This window comes from Oncorhynchus keta, unplaced genomic scaffold (genome assembly GCF_023373465.1).
Source record: "Oncorhynchus keta strain PuntledgeMale-10-30-2019 unplaced genomic scaffold, Oket_V2 Un_contig_3995_pilon_pilon, whole genome shotgun sequence".
Classification (NCBI taxonomy): domain Eukaryota; kingdom Metazoa; phylum Chordata; class Actinopteri; order Salmoniformes; family Salmonidae; genus Oncorhynchus; species Oncorhynchus keta.
Genome location: NW_026287547.1, coordinates 17,254 through 31,784, shown reverse-complemented (window position 1 = coordinate 31,784; position 14,531 = coordinate 17,254). Strand labels below are relative to the sequence as shown.

At 41.4% G+C, this 14,531-nt stretch overlaps 1 protein-coding gene and 1 long non-coding RNA gene across 5 annotated transcripts in view; one reads left to right on the top strand and one right to left on the bottom strand.

Moving 5' to 3' along the window:
* Positions 1 to 14,531, top strand: part of LOC118379546 (palmitoyltransferase ZDHHC17-like) — a 36,831-nt gene that overhangs the window by 16,786 nt on the left and 5,514 nt on the right. For all 3 annotated transcript variants that reach the window (XM_052509153.1, XM_052509154.1, XM_052509155.1), the window contains exons 6-9: positions 1,059 to 1,203; positions 2,028 to 2,092; positions 4,631 to 4,793; positions 13,317 to 13,442. In XM_052509153.1, coding sequence (XP_052365113.1) covers positions 1,059 to 1,203; positions 2,028 to 2,092; positions 4,631 to 4,793; positions 13,317 to 13,442 — 499 coding nt within the window. The remainder of the gene's footprint in view (positions 1 to 1,058; positions 1,204 to 2,027; positions 2,093 to 4,630; positions 4,794 to 13,316; positions 13,443 to 14,531) is intronic.
* LOC127924404 (uncharacterized) lies at positions 5,196 to 10,173 on the bottom strand. Of its 2 annotated transcripts, XR_008117816.1 has the most exons (4): positions 9,185 to 10,173; positions 9,069 to 9,126; positions 5,421 to 5,506; positions 5,196 to 5,363 (listed from the first exon to the last, which is right to left on the bottom strand). It is a non-coding gene; the product is annotated as an uncharacterized LOC127924404 (long non-coding RNA). The 2 variants fall into 2 exon arrangements; XR_008117815.1 differs by having other exon boundaries at positions 5,196 to 5,506.

Below are 14,531 nucleotides of genomic sequence, written 5' to 3'. Positions count from 1 at the left end.
CTCCTTTCCCCTGTGTGGGTGTCATAGGGCGTGTTCCTGCTGAAGTCCTTTCCCCTGTGTGGGTGTCATAGGGCGTGTTCCTGCTGAAGTCCTTTCCCCTGTGTGGGTGTCATAGGGCGTGTTCCTGCTGAAGTCCTTTCCCCTGTGTGGGTGTCATAGGGCGTGTTCCTGCTGAAGTCCTTTCCCCTGTGTGGGTGTCATAGGGCGTGTTCCTGCTGAAGTCCTTTCCCCTGTGTGGGTGTCATAGGGCGTGTTCCTGCTGAAGTCCTTTCCCCTGTGTGGGTGTCATAGGGCGTGTTCCTGCCGAAGTCCCCCCCGAGTCACACGAGACCTTCAGGGTTGTATGAAGTCCCAGTACTGCCTGTCCTCACCCCTGTCAGAGAGCTTTCTACTGCATTATTCATATGATCAGCAGGGGGCAGCCATCCCTAGCCGGGGGCCTGATACCTGGCCAGGCCTCACGGCTTTGTCGGCAGCCCCCCCTCCCTGCTAGTGACCTTTCACAGTAGATGGGAGTGGAGCCCATCTGTCGGGTCACTGACACTTTCTATATGAGATTTATGTGTAGTATTGTGAATATAAGGACTTAATTACAATGTTGAGGATTGTGTTTGGTTAAGTATCTAGTGCATCAATCTTCTTATTAAACATCTCTCAGTTGGATGTGGTGTCTGTTTCATTTATATTATATTTGATTCATTTAACAGACACTCTTATCCAGAGCGACTTACACGAGCATTTAGGGTTCAGTGCCTTGCTCAAGGGCACATGGACAGACTTCACCTCGTCAGCTCGGCGACTCAAACCATTTCCTATCTACAAAACCCCCAGAGACTTTACATGTAGTTATTATTGGTGCAATCTGTCATGTCCATTCCTGCTGTTAATAATGGGGTGTTATTAAGGGGGGTGGGCTAGTTTCTTCTGTGCTGCAGATGAAAGTTACAGATTGATCCTTTAAACAAGACAACACCCAGAAACATGTCTAAATGCTAATATCACGTAATACCAGTTAGTTCTTGTGCTCATCAACATAATGATGTTGTGTGTGTCCACAGACAGGGCCACCTCTCCATGGTGGTACAGCTGCTGAAGTATGGGTCCGACCCCTCGCTCATCGACGGAGAGGGCTGCAGCTGTGTCCACCTGGCTGCCCAGTTCGGACACACCTCCATCGTGGCCTACCTCATCGCCAAGGGACAGGTATGTCCCAATTGCAAATGAGCCCCTAACCCCTACTTCCTGTGTACTTGTGTAGATCTGAGAGGCTGATAGGTGGAAGCAATATTGTAAAAATCCTGCTTAGCCTTTTAGAGGGCATTGTGGAGATATTACCATAATTCTTAAACCTCTGAAATCCTCTTAGATCTCCACAAGTGGTGAGGGGTCATGCAGCGTGCATCCATTAGATTTACTGTGATGTCACCCCTGTGTTATATTTATTCTGATCGCAGCAGAACTGAAACAGTTTTTTATTTAAAAGCTTTTCTCGCTTATTCAAATCTCAGGAGATGTTGTTGTCGGCCACCAGGGGTGTTGTTTCATTAGTTTCCCACCACCTGGGGGGGCGTTGTTTCATTAGTTTCCCAACACCAGGGCGGCAGGGTAGCCTAGTGGTTAGTGTTGGACAAGTAACTGGACAAGTAGCCGGAAGGTTGCAAGTTCAAACCCCCGAGCTGACAAGGTACAAATCTGTCGTTCTGCCCCTGAACAGGCAGTTAACCCACTGTTCCTAGGCCGTCATTGAAAATAAGAATTTGTTCTAAACTGACTTGCCTCGTTAAATAAAGGTAAAAAAAAAAAAAAACAGGGAACGTTGTTTCATTAGTTTCCCACCACCAGGAGGCGTTGTTTCATTAGTTTTCAAAACCTGCATTCCACATGGTCAGCCCTGCCAGGTTTTTCCTGGAACTGTTCAGCAGCATTTTCAAAGAAGTTCAAACATCTTCAAAGAAGCACAGTGTCGGTCTTTTCTGGGTTTATTGGGGGTTTGTGACCAACTGCTCTTTCTCCCTCTCCTCCTATAGGATGTGGACATGATGGATCAGAATGGAATGACTCCCTTGATGTGGGCAGCTTACAGGACACACAGGTGTGTGTGTGTGTGTGTGTGTGTGTGTGTGTCATGCGTTCACCCATATCCTACTTACATCCTCGCCTTTCCCCATCTAGCCATAATACACCAAGTTAATTTAAACTCACAAAGCGGTCACACAAACGGAAATCCATGCCCATTTCGAAATGGAATGCCCATCTAGATACGCAACATTTAGAAATGGAATGCCCACCTAGATACGCAACGTTTAGAAATGGAATGCCCATCTAGATACGCAACATTTAGAAATGGAATGCCCACCTAGATACGCAACGTTTAGAAATGGAATGCCCACCTAGATACGCAACATTTAGAAATGGAATGCCCACCTAGATATGCAACATTTAGAAATGGAATGCCCACCTAGATATGCAACATTTAGAAATGGAATGCCCACCTAGATATGCAACATTTAGAAATGGAATGCCCACCTAGATACGCAACATTTAGAAATGGAATGCCCACCTAGATACGCAACATTTAGAAATGGAATGCCCAACTAGATACGCAACGTTTAGAAATGGAATGTCCATCTAGATACGCAACATTTAGAAATGGAATGTCCATCTAGATACGCAACGTTTAGAAATGGAATGTCCATCTAGATACGCAACGTTTAGAAATGGAATGCCCATCTAGATACGCAACATTTAGAAATGGAATGCCCACCTAGATACGCAACATTTAGAAATGGAATGCCCATCTAGATACGCAACATTTAGAAATAGAATGTCCAACTAGATACGCAACGTTTAGAAATGGAATGTCCATCTAGATACGCAACGTTTAGAAATGGAATGTCCATCTAGATACGCAACGTTTAGAAATGGAATGTCCATCTAGATACGCAACATTTAGAAATGGAATGTCCACCTAGATACGCAACATTTAGAAATGGAATGTCCATCTAGATACGCAACATTTAGAAATGGAATGTCCATCTAGATACGCAACATTTAGAAATGGAATGTCCACCTAGATATGCAACATTTAGAAATGGAATGTCCACCTAGATACGCAACATTTAGAAATGGAATGCCCATCTAGATACGCAACATTTAGAAATGGAATGCCCACCTAGATACGCAACATTTAGAAATGGAATGCCCATCTAGATACGCAACGTTTAGAAATGGAATGTCCATCTAGATACGCAACGTTTAGAAATGGAATGTCCATCTAGATACGCAACGTTTAGAAATGGAATGTCCATCTAGATACGCAACATTTAGAAATGGAATGCCCATCTAGATACGCAACGTTTAGAAATGGAATGCCCATCTAGATACGCAACGTTTAGAAATGGAATGCCCATCTAGATACGCAACGTTTAGAAATGGAATGCCCACCTAGATACGCAACGTTTAGAAATGGAATGCCCATCTAGATACGCAACGTTTAGAAATGGAATGCCCACCTAGATACGCAACGTTTAGAAATGGAATGCCCATCTAGATACGCAACGTTTAGAAATGGAATGCCCATCTAGATACGCAACGTTTAGAAATGGAATGCCCACCTAGATACGCAACGTTTAGAAATGGAATGCCCACCTAGATACGCAACGTTTAGAAATGGAATGCCCATCTAGATACGCAACATTTAGAAATGGAATGCCCACCTAGATATGCAACATTTAGAAATGGAATGCCCACCTAGATATGCAACATTTAGAAATGGAATGTCCACCTAGATACGCAACATTTAGAAATGGAATGTCCATCTAGATACGCAACATTTAGAAATGGAATGTCCATCTAGATACGCAACATTTAGAAATGGAATGTCCACCTAGATATGCAACATTTAGAAATGGAATGTCCATCTAGATACGCAACATTTAGAAATGGAATGCCCATCTAGATACGCAACATTTAGAAATGGAATGCCCACCTGGATATGCAACATTTAGAAATGGAATGCCCATCTAGATACGCAACATTTAGAAATGGAATGTCCATCTAGATACGCAACGTTTACAAATGGAATGCCAATCTAGATACGCAATGTTTAGAAATGGAATGTCCAACTAGATACGCAACATTTAGAAATGGAATGCCCACCTGGATACGCAACATTTAGAAATGGAATGTCCATCTAGATACGCAACGTTTACAAATGGAATGCCAATCTAGATACGCAATGTTTAGAAATGGAATGTCCAACTAGATACGCAACATTTAGAAATGGAATGCCCACCTAGATACGCAACATTTAGAAATGGAATGCCCATCTAGATACGCAACATTTAGAAATGGAATGTCCATCTAGATATGCAACATTTAGAAATGGAATGTCCATCTAGATACGCAACATTTAGAAATGGAATGTCCATCTAGATACGCAACATTTAGAAATGGAATGCCCACCTAGATATGCAACATTTAGAAATGGATAATAGACAGATAAGAGACAAAGAAGAATGTGCAGTGGGCTTATACTTAAATAGCCACTAAACTTCAACTGTGTCATTAATTCATAAATAGACCATAAAGGCTTTGCACTTGAACTTTGAACTTTGTCCCGTCCTAACAGCGTGGACCCCACCCGGCTACTGTTGACCTTCAACGTGTCGGTCAACCTGGGTGACAAGTACCACAAAAACACGGCTCTGCACTGGGCCGTGCTGGCCGGCAACACTACAGTCATCACCCTGCTGCTGGACTCCAACTCCAATGTGGACGCACAGAACATCAAGGTGAGGCGGCTGTGCAGCTGATCTTGGGACAGCTTTGTATCTCCCCCTAATTGTTAAGTTTAGGATTGAGGGAGGAGAAGCTGATCCTAGATCTGTACCTACTGGGAAATGTCACTCCAGAGCCAGGGTATGTTACTGAAGGCCCAAATGTCTCCTCCTAACCTCTGACCTGTAGCACATGCTTGTATCTGGTTAGCCTTTTAATAGCTGTCCTGTATCTGGTTACCTTTTATAGTTGTCCTGCATCTGGTCACCTTTAATAGCTGTCCTGTATCTGGTTACCTTTTATAGTTGTCCTGTATCTGGTTACCTTTTATAGTTGTCCTGTATCTGGTTACCTTTTATAGTTGTCCTGTATCTGGTTAGCCTTTTATAGTTGTCCTGTATCTGGTTAGCCTTTTTATAGTTGTCCTGTATCTGGTTACTTTTTATAGTTGTCCTGTATCTGGTTAGCCTTTTATAGTTGTCCTGTATCTGGTTAGCCTTTTATAGTTGTCCTGTATCTGGTTAGCCTTTTATAGTTGTCCTGTATCTGGTTAGCCTTTTATAGTTGTCCTGTATCTGGTTAGCCTTTTATAGTTGTCCTGTATCTGGTTAGCCTTTTATAGTTGTCCTGTATCTGGTTACCTTTTATAGTTGTCCTGTATCTGGTTACCTTTTATAGTTGTCCTGTATCTGGTTAGCCTTTTATAGTTGTCCTGTATCTGGTTAGCCTTTAATAGCTGTCCTGTATCTGGTTAGCCTTTAATAGCTGTCCTGTATCTGGTTAGCATTTAATAGCTGTCCTGTATCTGGTTAGCCTTTAATAGCTGTCCTGTATCTGGTTAGCCTTTAATAGCTGTCCTGTATCTGGTTAGCCTTTAATAGCTGTCCTGTATCTGGTTAGCCTTTAATAGCTGTCCTGTATCTGGTTAGCCTTTAATAGCTGTCCTGTATCTGGTTAGCCTTTAATAGCTGTCCTGTATCTGGTTAGCCTTTAATAGCTGTCCTGTATCTGGTTAGCCTTTAATAGCTGTCCTGTATCTGGTTAGCCTTTTAATAGCTGTCCTGTATCTGGTTAGCCTTTAATAGCTGTCCTGTATCTGGTTAGCCTTTAATAGCTGTCCTGTATCTGGTTAGCCTTTAATAGCTGTCCTGTATCTGGTTAGCCTTTAATAGCTGTCCTGTATCTGGTTAGCCTTTAATAGCTGTCCTGTATCTGGTTTGCCTTTTAATAGCTGTCCTGTATCTGCTTAGCCTTTAATAGCTGTCCTGTATCTGCTTAGCCTTTAATAGCTGTCCTGTATCTGCTTAGCCTTTAATAGCTGTCCTGTATCTGGTTAGCCTTTAATAGCTGTCATGTATCTGGTTAGCCTTTTAATAGCTGTCCTGTATCTGGTTAGCCTTTTAATAGCTGTCCTGTATCTGCTTAGCATTTTAATAGTTGTCCTGTATCTGGTTAGCCTTTTAATAGCTGTCCTGTATCTGCTTAGCATTTTAATAGTTGTCCTGTATCTGGTTAGCATTTAATAGCTGTCCTGTATCTGGTTAGCCTTTTAATAGCTGTCCTGTATCTGCTTAGCATTTTAATAGTTGTCCTGTATCTGGTTAGCATTTTAATAGTTGTCCTGTATCTGGTTAGCATTTTAATAGCTGTCCTGTATCTGCTTAGCATTTTAATAGTTGTCCTGTATCTGGTTAGCATTTAATAGCTGTCCTGTATCTGCTTAGCCTTTAATAGCTGTCCTGTATCTGCTTAGCCTTTAATAGCTGTCCTGTATCTGGTTAGCCTTTAATAGCTGTCATGTATCTGGTTAGCCTTTTAATAGCTGTCCTGTATCTGGTTAGCCTTTTAATAGCTGTCCTGTATCTGGTTAGCCTTTTAATAGCTGTCCTGTATCTGGTTAGCATTTTAATAGCTGTCCTGTATCTGCTTAGCATTTTAATAGTTGTCCTGTATCTGGTTAGCATTTAATAGCTGTCCTGTATCTGGTTAGCATTTTAATAGCTGTCCTGTATCTGCTTAGCATTTTAATAGTTGTCCTGTATCTGCTTAGCATTTTAATAGTTGTCCTGTATCTGGTTAGCATTTAATAGCTGTCCTGTATCTGCTTAGCATTTTAATAGTTGTCCTGTATCTGGTTAGCATTTAATAGCTGTCCTGTATCTGGTTAGCATTTAATAGCTGTCCTGTATCTGGTTAGCCTTTTAATAGCTGTCCTGTATCTGGTTAGCATTTTAATAGTTGTCCTGTATCTGCTTAGCATTTTAATAGTTGTCCTGTATCTGGTTAGCCTTTTAATAGCTGTCCTGTATCTGCTTAGCATTTTAATAGTTGTCCTGTATCTGGTTAGCATTTAATAGCTGTCCTGTATCTGCTTAGCATTTTAATAGTTGTCCTGTATCTGGTTAGCATTTAATAGCTGTCCTGTATCTGCTTAGCATTTTAATAGTTGTCCTGTATCTGGTTAGCATTTTAATAGCTGTCCTGTATCTGCTTAGCATTTTAATAGTTGTCCTGTATCTGGTTAGCATTTAATAGCTGTCCTGTATCTGCTTAGCCTTTAATAGCTGTCCTGTATCTGCTTAGCCTTTAATAGCTGTCCTGTATCTGGTTAGCCTTTAATAGCTGTCATGTATCTGGTTAGCCTTTTAATAGCTGTCCTGTATCTGGTTAGCCTTTTAATAGCTGTCCTGTATCTGCTTAGCATTTTAATAGTTGTCCTGTATCTGGTTAGCCTTTTAATAGCTGTCCTGTATCTGCTTAGCATTTTAATAGTTGTCCTGTATCTGGTTAGCATTTAATAGCTGTCCTGTATCTGGTTAGCATTTTAATAGCTGTCCTGTATCTGCTTAGCATTTTAATAGTTGTCCTGTATCTGCTTAGCATTTTAATAGTTGTCCTGTATCTGGTTAGCATTTAATAGCTGTCCTGTATCTGCTTAGCATTTTAATAGTTGTCCTGTATCTGGTTAGCATTTAATAGCTGTCCTGTATCTGGTTAGCATTTTAATAGCTGTCCTGTATCTGCTTAGCATTTTAATAGTTGTCCTGTATCTGGTTAGCATTTAATAGCTGTCCTGTATCTGCTTAGCATTTTAATAGCTGTCCTGTATCTGCTTAGCATTTTAATAGCTGTCCTGTATCTGCTTAGCATTTTAATAGCTGTCCTGTATCTGGTTAGCATTTAATAGCTGTCCTGTATCTGGTTAGCATTTTAATAGCTGTCCTGTATCTGGTTAGCATTTTAATAGTTGTCCTGTATCTGGTTAGCATTTTAATAGTTGTCCTGTATCTGGTTAGCATTTAATAGCTGTCCTGTATCTGGTTAGCATTTAATAGCTGTCCTGTATCTGGTTAGCATTTAATAGTTGTCCTGTATCTGGTTAGCATTTAATAGCTGTCCTGTATCTGGTTAGCATTTAATAGCTGTCCTGTATCTGCTTAGCATTTTAATAGTTGTCCTGTATCTGGTTAGCATTTAATAGCTGTCCTGTATCTGGTTAGCATTTAATAGCTGTCCTGTATCTGGTTAGCATTTAATAGCTGTCCTGTATCTGCTTAGCATTTTAATAGTTGTCCTGTATCTGGTTAGCATTTAATAGCTGTCCTGTATCTGGTTAGCATTTAATAGCTGTCCTGTATCTGGTTAGCATTTAATAGCTGTCCTGTATCTGGTTAGCATTTAATAGCTGTCCTGTATCTGCTTAGCATTTTAATAGTTGTCCTGTATCTGGTTAGCATTTAATAGCTGTCCTGTATCTGGTTAGCATTTAATAGCTGTCCTGTATCTGGTTAGCATTTAATAGCTGTCCTGTATCTGCTTAGCATTTTAATAGTTGTCCTGTATCTGGTTAGCATTTAATAGCTGTCCTGTATCTGGTTAGCATTTAATAGCTGTCCTGTATCTGGTTAGCATTTAATAGCTGTCCTGTATCTGGTTAGCATTTAATAGCTGTCCTGTATCTGCTTAGCATTTTAATAGTTGTCCTGTATCTGGTTAGCATTTAATAGCTGTCCTGTATCTGGTTAGCATTTAATAGCTGTCCTGTATCTGGTTAGCATTTAATAGCTGTCCTGTATCTGGTTAGCATTTAATAGCTGTCCTGTATCTGGTTAGCATTTAATAGCTGTCCTGTATCTGCTTAGCATTTTAATAGTTGTCCTGTATCTGGTTAGCATTTAATAGCTGTCCTGTATCTGGTTAGCATTTAATAGCTGTCCTGTATCTGGTTAGCATTTAATAGCTGTCCTGTATCTGCTTAGCATTTTAATAGTTGTCCTGTATCTGGTTACCTTTTATAGTTGTCCTGTATCTGGTTAGCCTTTTATAGTTGTCCTGTATCTGGTTAGCCTTTTATAGTTGTCCTGTATCTGGTTAGCCTTTTTATAGTTGTCCTGTATCTGGTTACCTTTTATAGTTGTCCTGTATCTGGTTAGCCTTTTATAGTTGTCCTGTATCTGGTTAGCCTTTTATAGTTGTCCTGTATCTGGTTAGCCTTTTATAGTTGTCCTGTATCTGGTTACCTTTTATAGTTGTCCTGTATCTGGTTACCTTTTATAGTTGTCCTGTATCTGGTTAGCCTTTTATAGTTGTCCTGTATCTGGTTAGCCTTTAATAGCTGTCCTGTATCTGGTTAGCCTTTAATAGCTGTCCTGTATCTGGTTAGCCTTTAATAGCTGTCCTGTATCTGGTTAGCATTTAATAGCTGTCCTGTATCTGGTTAGCCTTTAATAGCTGTCCTGTATCTGGTTAGCCTTTTAATAGCTGTCCTGTATCTGGTTAGCCTTTTAATAGCTGTCCTGTATCTGGTTAGCCTTTAATAGCTGTCCTGTATCTGGTTAGCCTTTAATAGCTGTCCTGTATCTGGTTAGCCTTTAATAGCTGTCCTGTATCTGGTTAGCCTTTAATAGCTGTCCTGTATCTGGTTAGCCTTTAATAGCTGTCCTGTATCTGGTTAGCCTTTAATAGCTGTCCTGTATCTGGTTTGCCTTTTAATAGCTGTCCTGTATCTGCTTAGCCTTTTAATAGCTGTCCTGTATCTGCTTAGCCTTTAATAGCTGTCCTGTATCTGCTTAGCCTTTAATAGCTGTCCTGTATCTGCTTAGCCTTTAATAGCTGTCCTGTATCTGGTTAGCCTTTAATAGCTGTCATGTATCTGGTTAGCCTTTTAATAGCTGTCCTGTATCTGGTTAGCCTTTTAATAGCTGTCCTGTATCTGCTTAGCATTTTAATAGTTGTCCTGTATCTGGTTAGCCTTTTAATAGCTGTCCTGTATCTGCTTAGCATTTTAATAGTTGTCCTGTATCTGGTTAGCATTTAATAGCTGTCCTGTATCTGGTTACCTTTTATAGTTGTCCTGCATCTGGTCACCTTTAATAGCTGTCCTGTATCTGGTTAGCTTTTATAGTTGTCCTGTATCTGGTTAGCATTTTAATAGCTGTCCTGTATCTGCTTAGCATTTTAATAGTTGTCCTGTATCTGGTTAGCATTTAATAGCTGTCCTGTATCTGCTTAGCCTTTAATAGCTGTCCTGTATCTGCTTAGCCTTTAATAGCTGTCCTGTATCTGGTTAGCCTTTAATAGCTGTCATGTATCTGGTTAGCCTTTTAATAGCTGTCCTGTATCTGGTTAGCCTTTTAATAGCTGTCCTGTATCTGCTTAGCATTTTAATAGTTGTCCTGTATCTGGTTAGCCTTTTAATAGCTGTCCTGTATCTGGTTAGCATTTTAATAGCTGTCCTGTATCTGCTTAGCATTTTAATAGCTGTCCTGTATCTGCTTAGCATTTTAATAGTTGTCCTGTATCTGGTTAGCATTTAATAGCTGTCCTGTATCTGCTTAGCATTTTAATAGTTGTCCTGTATCTGGTTAGCATTTAATAGCTGTCCTGTATCTGGTTAGCCTTTTAATAGCTGTCCTGTATCTGCTTAGCATTTTAATAGTTGTCCTGTATCTGGTTAGCATTTAATAGCTGTCCTGTATCTGCTTAGCATTTTAATAGCTGTCCTGTATCTGGTTAGCATTTTAATAGCTGTCCTGTATCTGCTTAGCATTTTAATAGTTGTCCTGTATCTGGTTAGCATTTAATAGCTGTCCTGTATCTGCTTAGCATTTTAATAGCTGTCCTGTATCTGCTTAGCATTTTAATAGCTGTCCTGTATCTGGTTAGCATTTAATAGCTGTCCTGTATCTGGTTAGCATTTAATAGCTGTCCTGTATCTGGTTAGCCTTTTAATAGCTGTCCTGTATCTGGTTAGCATTTTAATAGTTGTCCTGTATCTGGTTAGCATTTAATAGCTGTCCTGTATCTGGTTAGCATTTAATAGCTGTCCTGTATCTGGTTAGCATTTAATAGTTGTCCTGTATCTGGTTAGCATTTAATAGCTGTCCTGTATCTGGTTAGCATTTAATAGCTGTCCTGTATCTGGTTAGCATTTAATAGCTGTCCTGTATCTGGTTAGCATTTAATAGCTGTCCTGTATCTGCTTAGCATTTTAATAGTTGTCCTGTATCTGGTTAGCATTTAATAGCTGTCCTGTATCTGCTTAGCATTTTAATAGTTGTCCTGTATCTGGTTAGCATTTTAATAGCTGTCCTGTATCTGGTTAGCATTTAATAGCTGTCCTGTATCTGGTTAGCATTTAATAGCTGTCCTGTATCTGGTTAGCATTTTAATAGTTGTCCTGTATCTGGTTAGCATTTTAATAGTTGTCCTGTATCTGGTTAGCATTTAATAGCTGTCCTGTATCTGGTTAGCATTTAATAGCTGTCCTGTATCTGGTTAGCATTTAATAGCTGTCCTGTATCTGGTTAGCATTTAATAGCTGTCCTGTATCTGGTTAGCATTTTAATAGCTGTCCTGTATCTGCTTAGCATTTTAATAGTTGTCCTGTATCTGCTTAGCATTTTAATAGTTGTCCTGTATCTGGTTAGCATTTAATAGCTGTCCTGTATCTGGTTAGCATTTAATAGCTGTCCTGTATCTGGTTAGCATTTAATAGCTGTCCTGTATCTGGTTAGCATTTAATAGCTGTCCTGTATCTGCTTAGCATTTTAATAGTTGTCCTGTATCTGGTTAGCATTTAATAGCTGTCCTGTATCTGGTTAGCATTTAATAGCTGTCCTGTATCTGGTTAGCATTTAATAGCTGTCCTGTATCTGGTTAGCATTTAATAGCTGTCCTGTATCTGGTTAGCATTTAATAGCTGTCCTGTATCTGCTTAGCATTTTAATAGTTGTCCTGTATCTGGTTAGCATTTAATAGCTGTCCTGTATCTGGTTAGCATTTAATAGCTGTCCTGTATCTGGTTAGCATTTAATAGCTGTCCTGTATCTGGTTAGCATTTAATAGCTGTCCTGTATCTGGTTAGCATTTAATAGCTGTCCTGTATCTGGTTAGCATTTAATAGCTGTCCTGTATCTGGTTAGCATTTAATAGCTGTCCTGTATCTGGTTAGCATTTAATAGCTGTCCTGACATAACTTGAACGGTGGAGCATTATTATCCAGTGTGGCCAATTAGAATACCCAGATCACCACCAGTGTTTAGTGTCCATCCTTTCTCCTATCCTACTGTTTAGTGTCCATCCTTTCTCCTATCCTACTGTTTAGTGTCCATCCTTTCTCCTATCCTACTGTTTAGTGTCCATCCTTTCTCCTATCCTACTGTTTAGTGTCCATCCTTTCTCCTGTCCTACTGTTTAGTGTCCATCCTTTCTCCTATCCTACTGTTTAGTGTCCATCCTTTCTCCTGTCCTACTGTTTAGTGTCCATCCTTTCTCCTGTCCTACTGTTTAGTGTCCATCCTTTCTCCTGTCCTACTGTTTAGTGTCCATCCTATGGTCTTTCTCCTATCCTACTGTTTAGTGTCCATCCTATGGTCTTTCTCCTGTCCTACTGTTTAGTGTCCATCCTATGGGTCTTTCTCCTGTCCTACTGTTTAGTGTCCATCCTATGGGTCTTTCTCCTGTCCTACTGTTTAGTGTCCATCCTATGGTCTTTCTCCTGTCCTACTGTTTAGTGTCCATCCTATGGTCTTTCTCCTATCCTACTGTTTAGTGTCCATCCTATGGTCTTTCTCCTGTCCTACTGTTTAGTGTCCATCCTATGGGTCTTTCTCCTGTCCTACTGTTTAGTGTCCATCCTATGGTCTTTCTCCTGTCCTACTGTTTAGTGTCCATCCTATGGTCTTTCTCCTATCCTACTGTTTAGTGTCCATCCTATGGTCTTTCTCCTATCCTACTGTTTAGTGTCCATCCTATGGTCTTTCTCCTGTCCTACTGTTTAGTGTCCATCCTATGGTCTTTCTCCTGTCCTACTGTTTAGTGTCCATCCTTTCTCCTATCCTACTGTTTAGTGTCCATCCTTTCTCCTATCCTACTGTTTAGTGTCCATCCTTTTATCCTGTGTCCTCAGCTGTCCTATGATCTGGTACTACCTAGCTGTCTGAATTAGGCTCTCTCTGTGTTGGATTGTTACCGTGGTGATTAGCTGGTTTGTTACCGTGGTGATCCTCTGGCTGTATTCCTCTGTATTCCTCCAGGGTGAGACGCCGCTGGACCTGGCCAAGCAGAGGAAAAACGTCTGGATGGTCAACCATTTACAGGAGGCTCGGCAGGCCAAGGGCTACGACAGTCCTGGCTACCTGAAGAAGCTGAAGATGGACAAGGTAGAGACCAGGGAGGAGACGGAGTGGACATACACAAGCATGCAGGCTCACGCACTCACTCACATACATACACTTATTTGTGTAAGCATGCAAGGCTATGTGTAACGCCACCATTGTCCCTCTGTCTCTAAAAAGCCTTCCGCCACCTGTCTTTCCAGCCAGCAATCCCAGACCCTAAAAAGAGCACCTTCAGGCCAAGTTGCTGCCCTGTTGTTGACGTGAGACAGACAGACCAAAGCTAACACTCTATTCAGACCTTCTCTGGCCTCTGTCTTGAAGTAATTTCCCATCCAAGGTAGTGATTTCTTGGAGTCTGAGGAATCGAGCCGTTTTTCTGTACGGACAGACATGAGGATTGTGTCAAGACCCTAATCATGGCGGAAGGAGAATTTGCCCCTAGACGGTGATCTTGGGTCAGATCAGCATTTTCTCCACTAATAGTTAATGTTGGGTTTGGGGGAATGGAAGCTGATCCTAGATCTGTACTTCACCCCAGAGCCCTAATCAGTCTCTCCAAGTCAAGTGATCTAACCACTCCTGCTCGTTGGGACAGGAGGAGCACAAAGCACCAATTAGTTACGCTTGTATCTTGTGTTTTTCAAAGTTTTGCTTCTTGACTTTGCATTTCTGTTGTCTTTCAAATTCATACGCTGTCGCACTGGATGGTGTAGGTTGTCAAGGTACATCTTTAGATAGCACTCCATAGGGAGGCCCCATTAGCTACTGTCACGCTCTGGCACTAGTCACCCAGCCACGCTCTGACACTAGTCACCCAGCCACGCTCTGACACTAGTCACCCAGCCACGCTCTGACACTAGTCACCCAGCCACGCTCTGACACTAGTCACCCAGCCACGCTCTGACACTAGTCACCCAGCCACGCTCTGACACTAGTCACCCAGCCACGCTCTGACACTAGTCACCCAGCCACGCTCTGACACTAGTCACCCAGCCACGCTCTGACACTAGTCACCCAGCCACGCTCTGACACTAGTCACCCAGCCACGCTCTGACACTAGTCACCCAGCCACGCTCTGGCACTAGTCACCCAGCCACGCTCTGGCACTAGTCACCCAGCCACGCTCTGGCA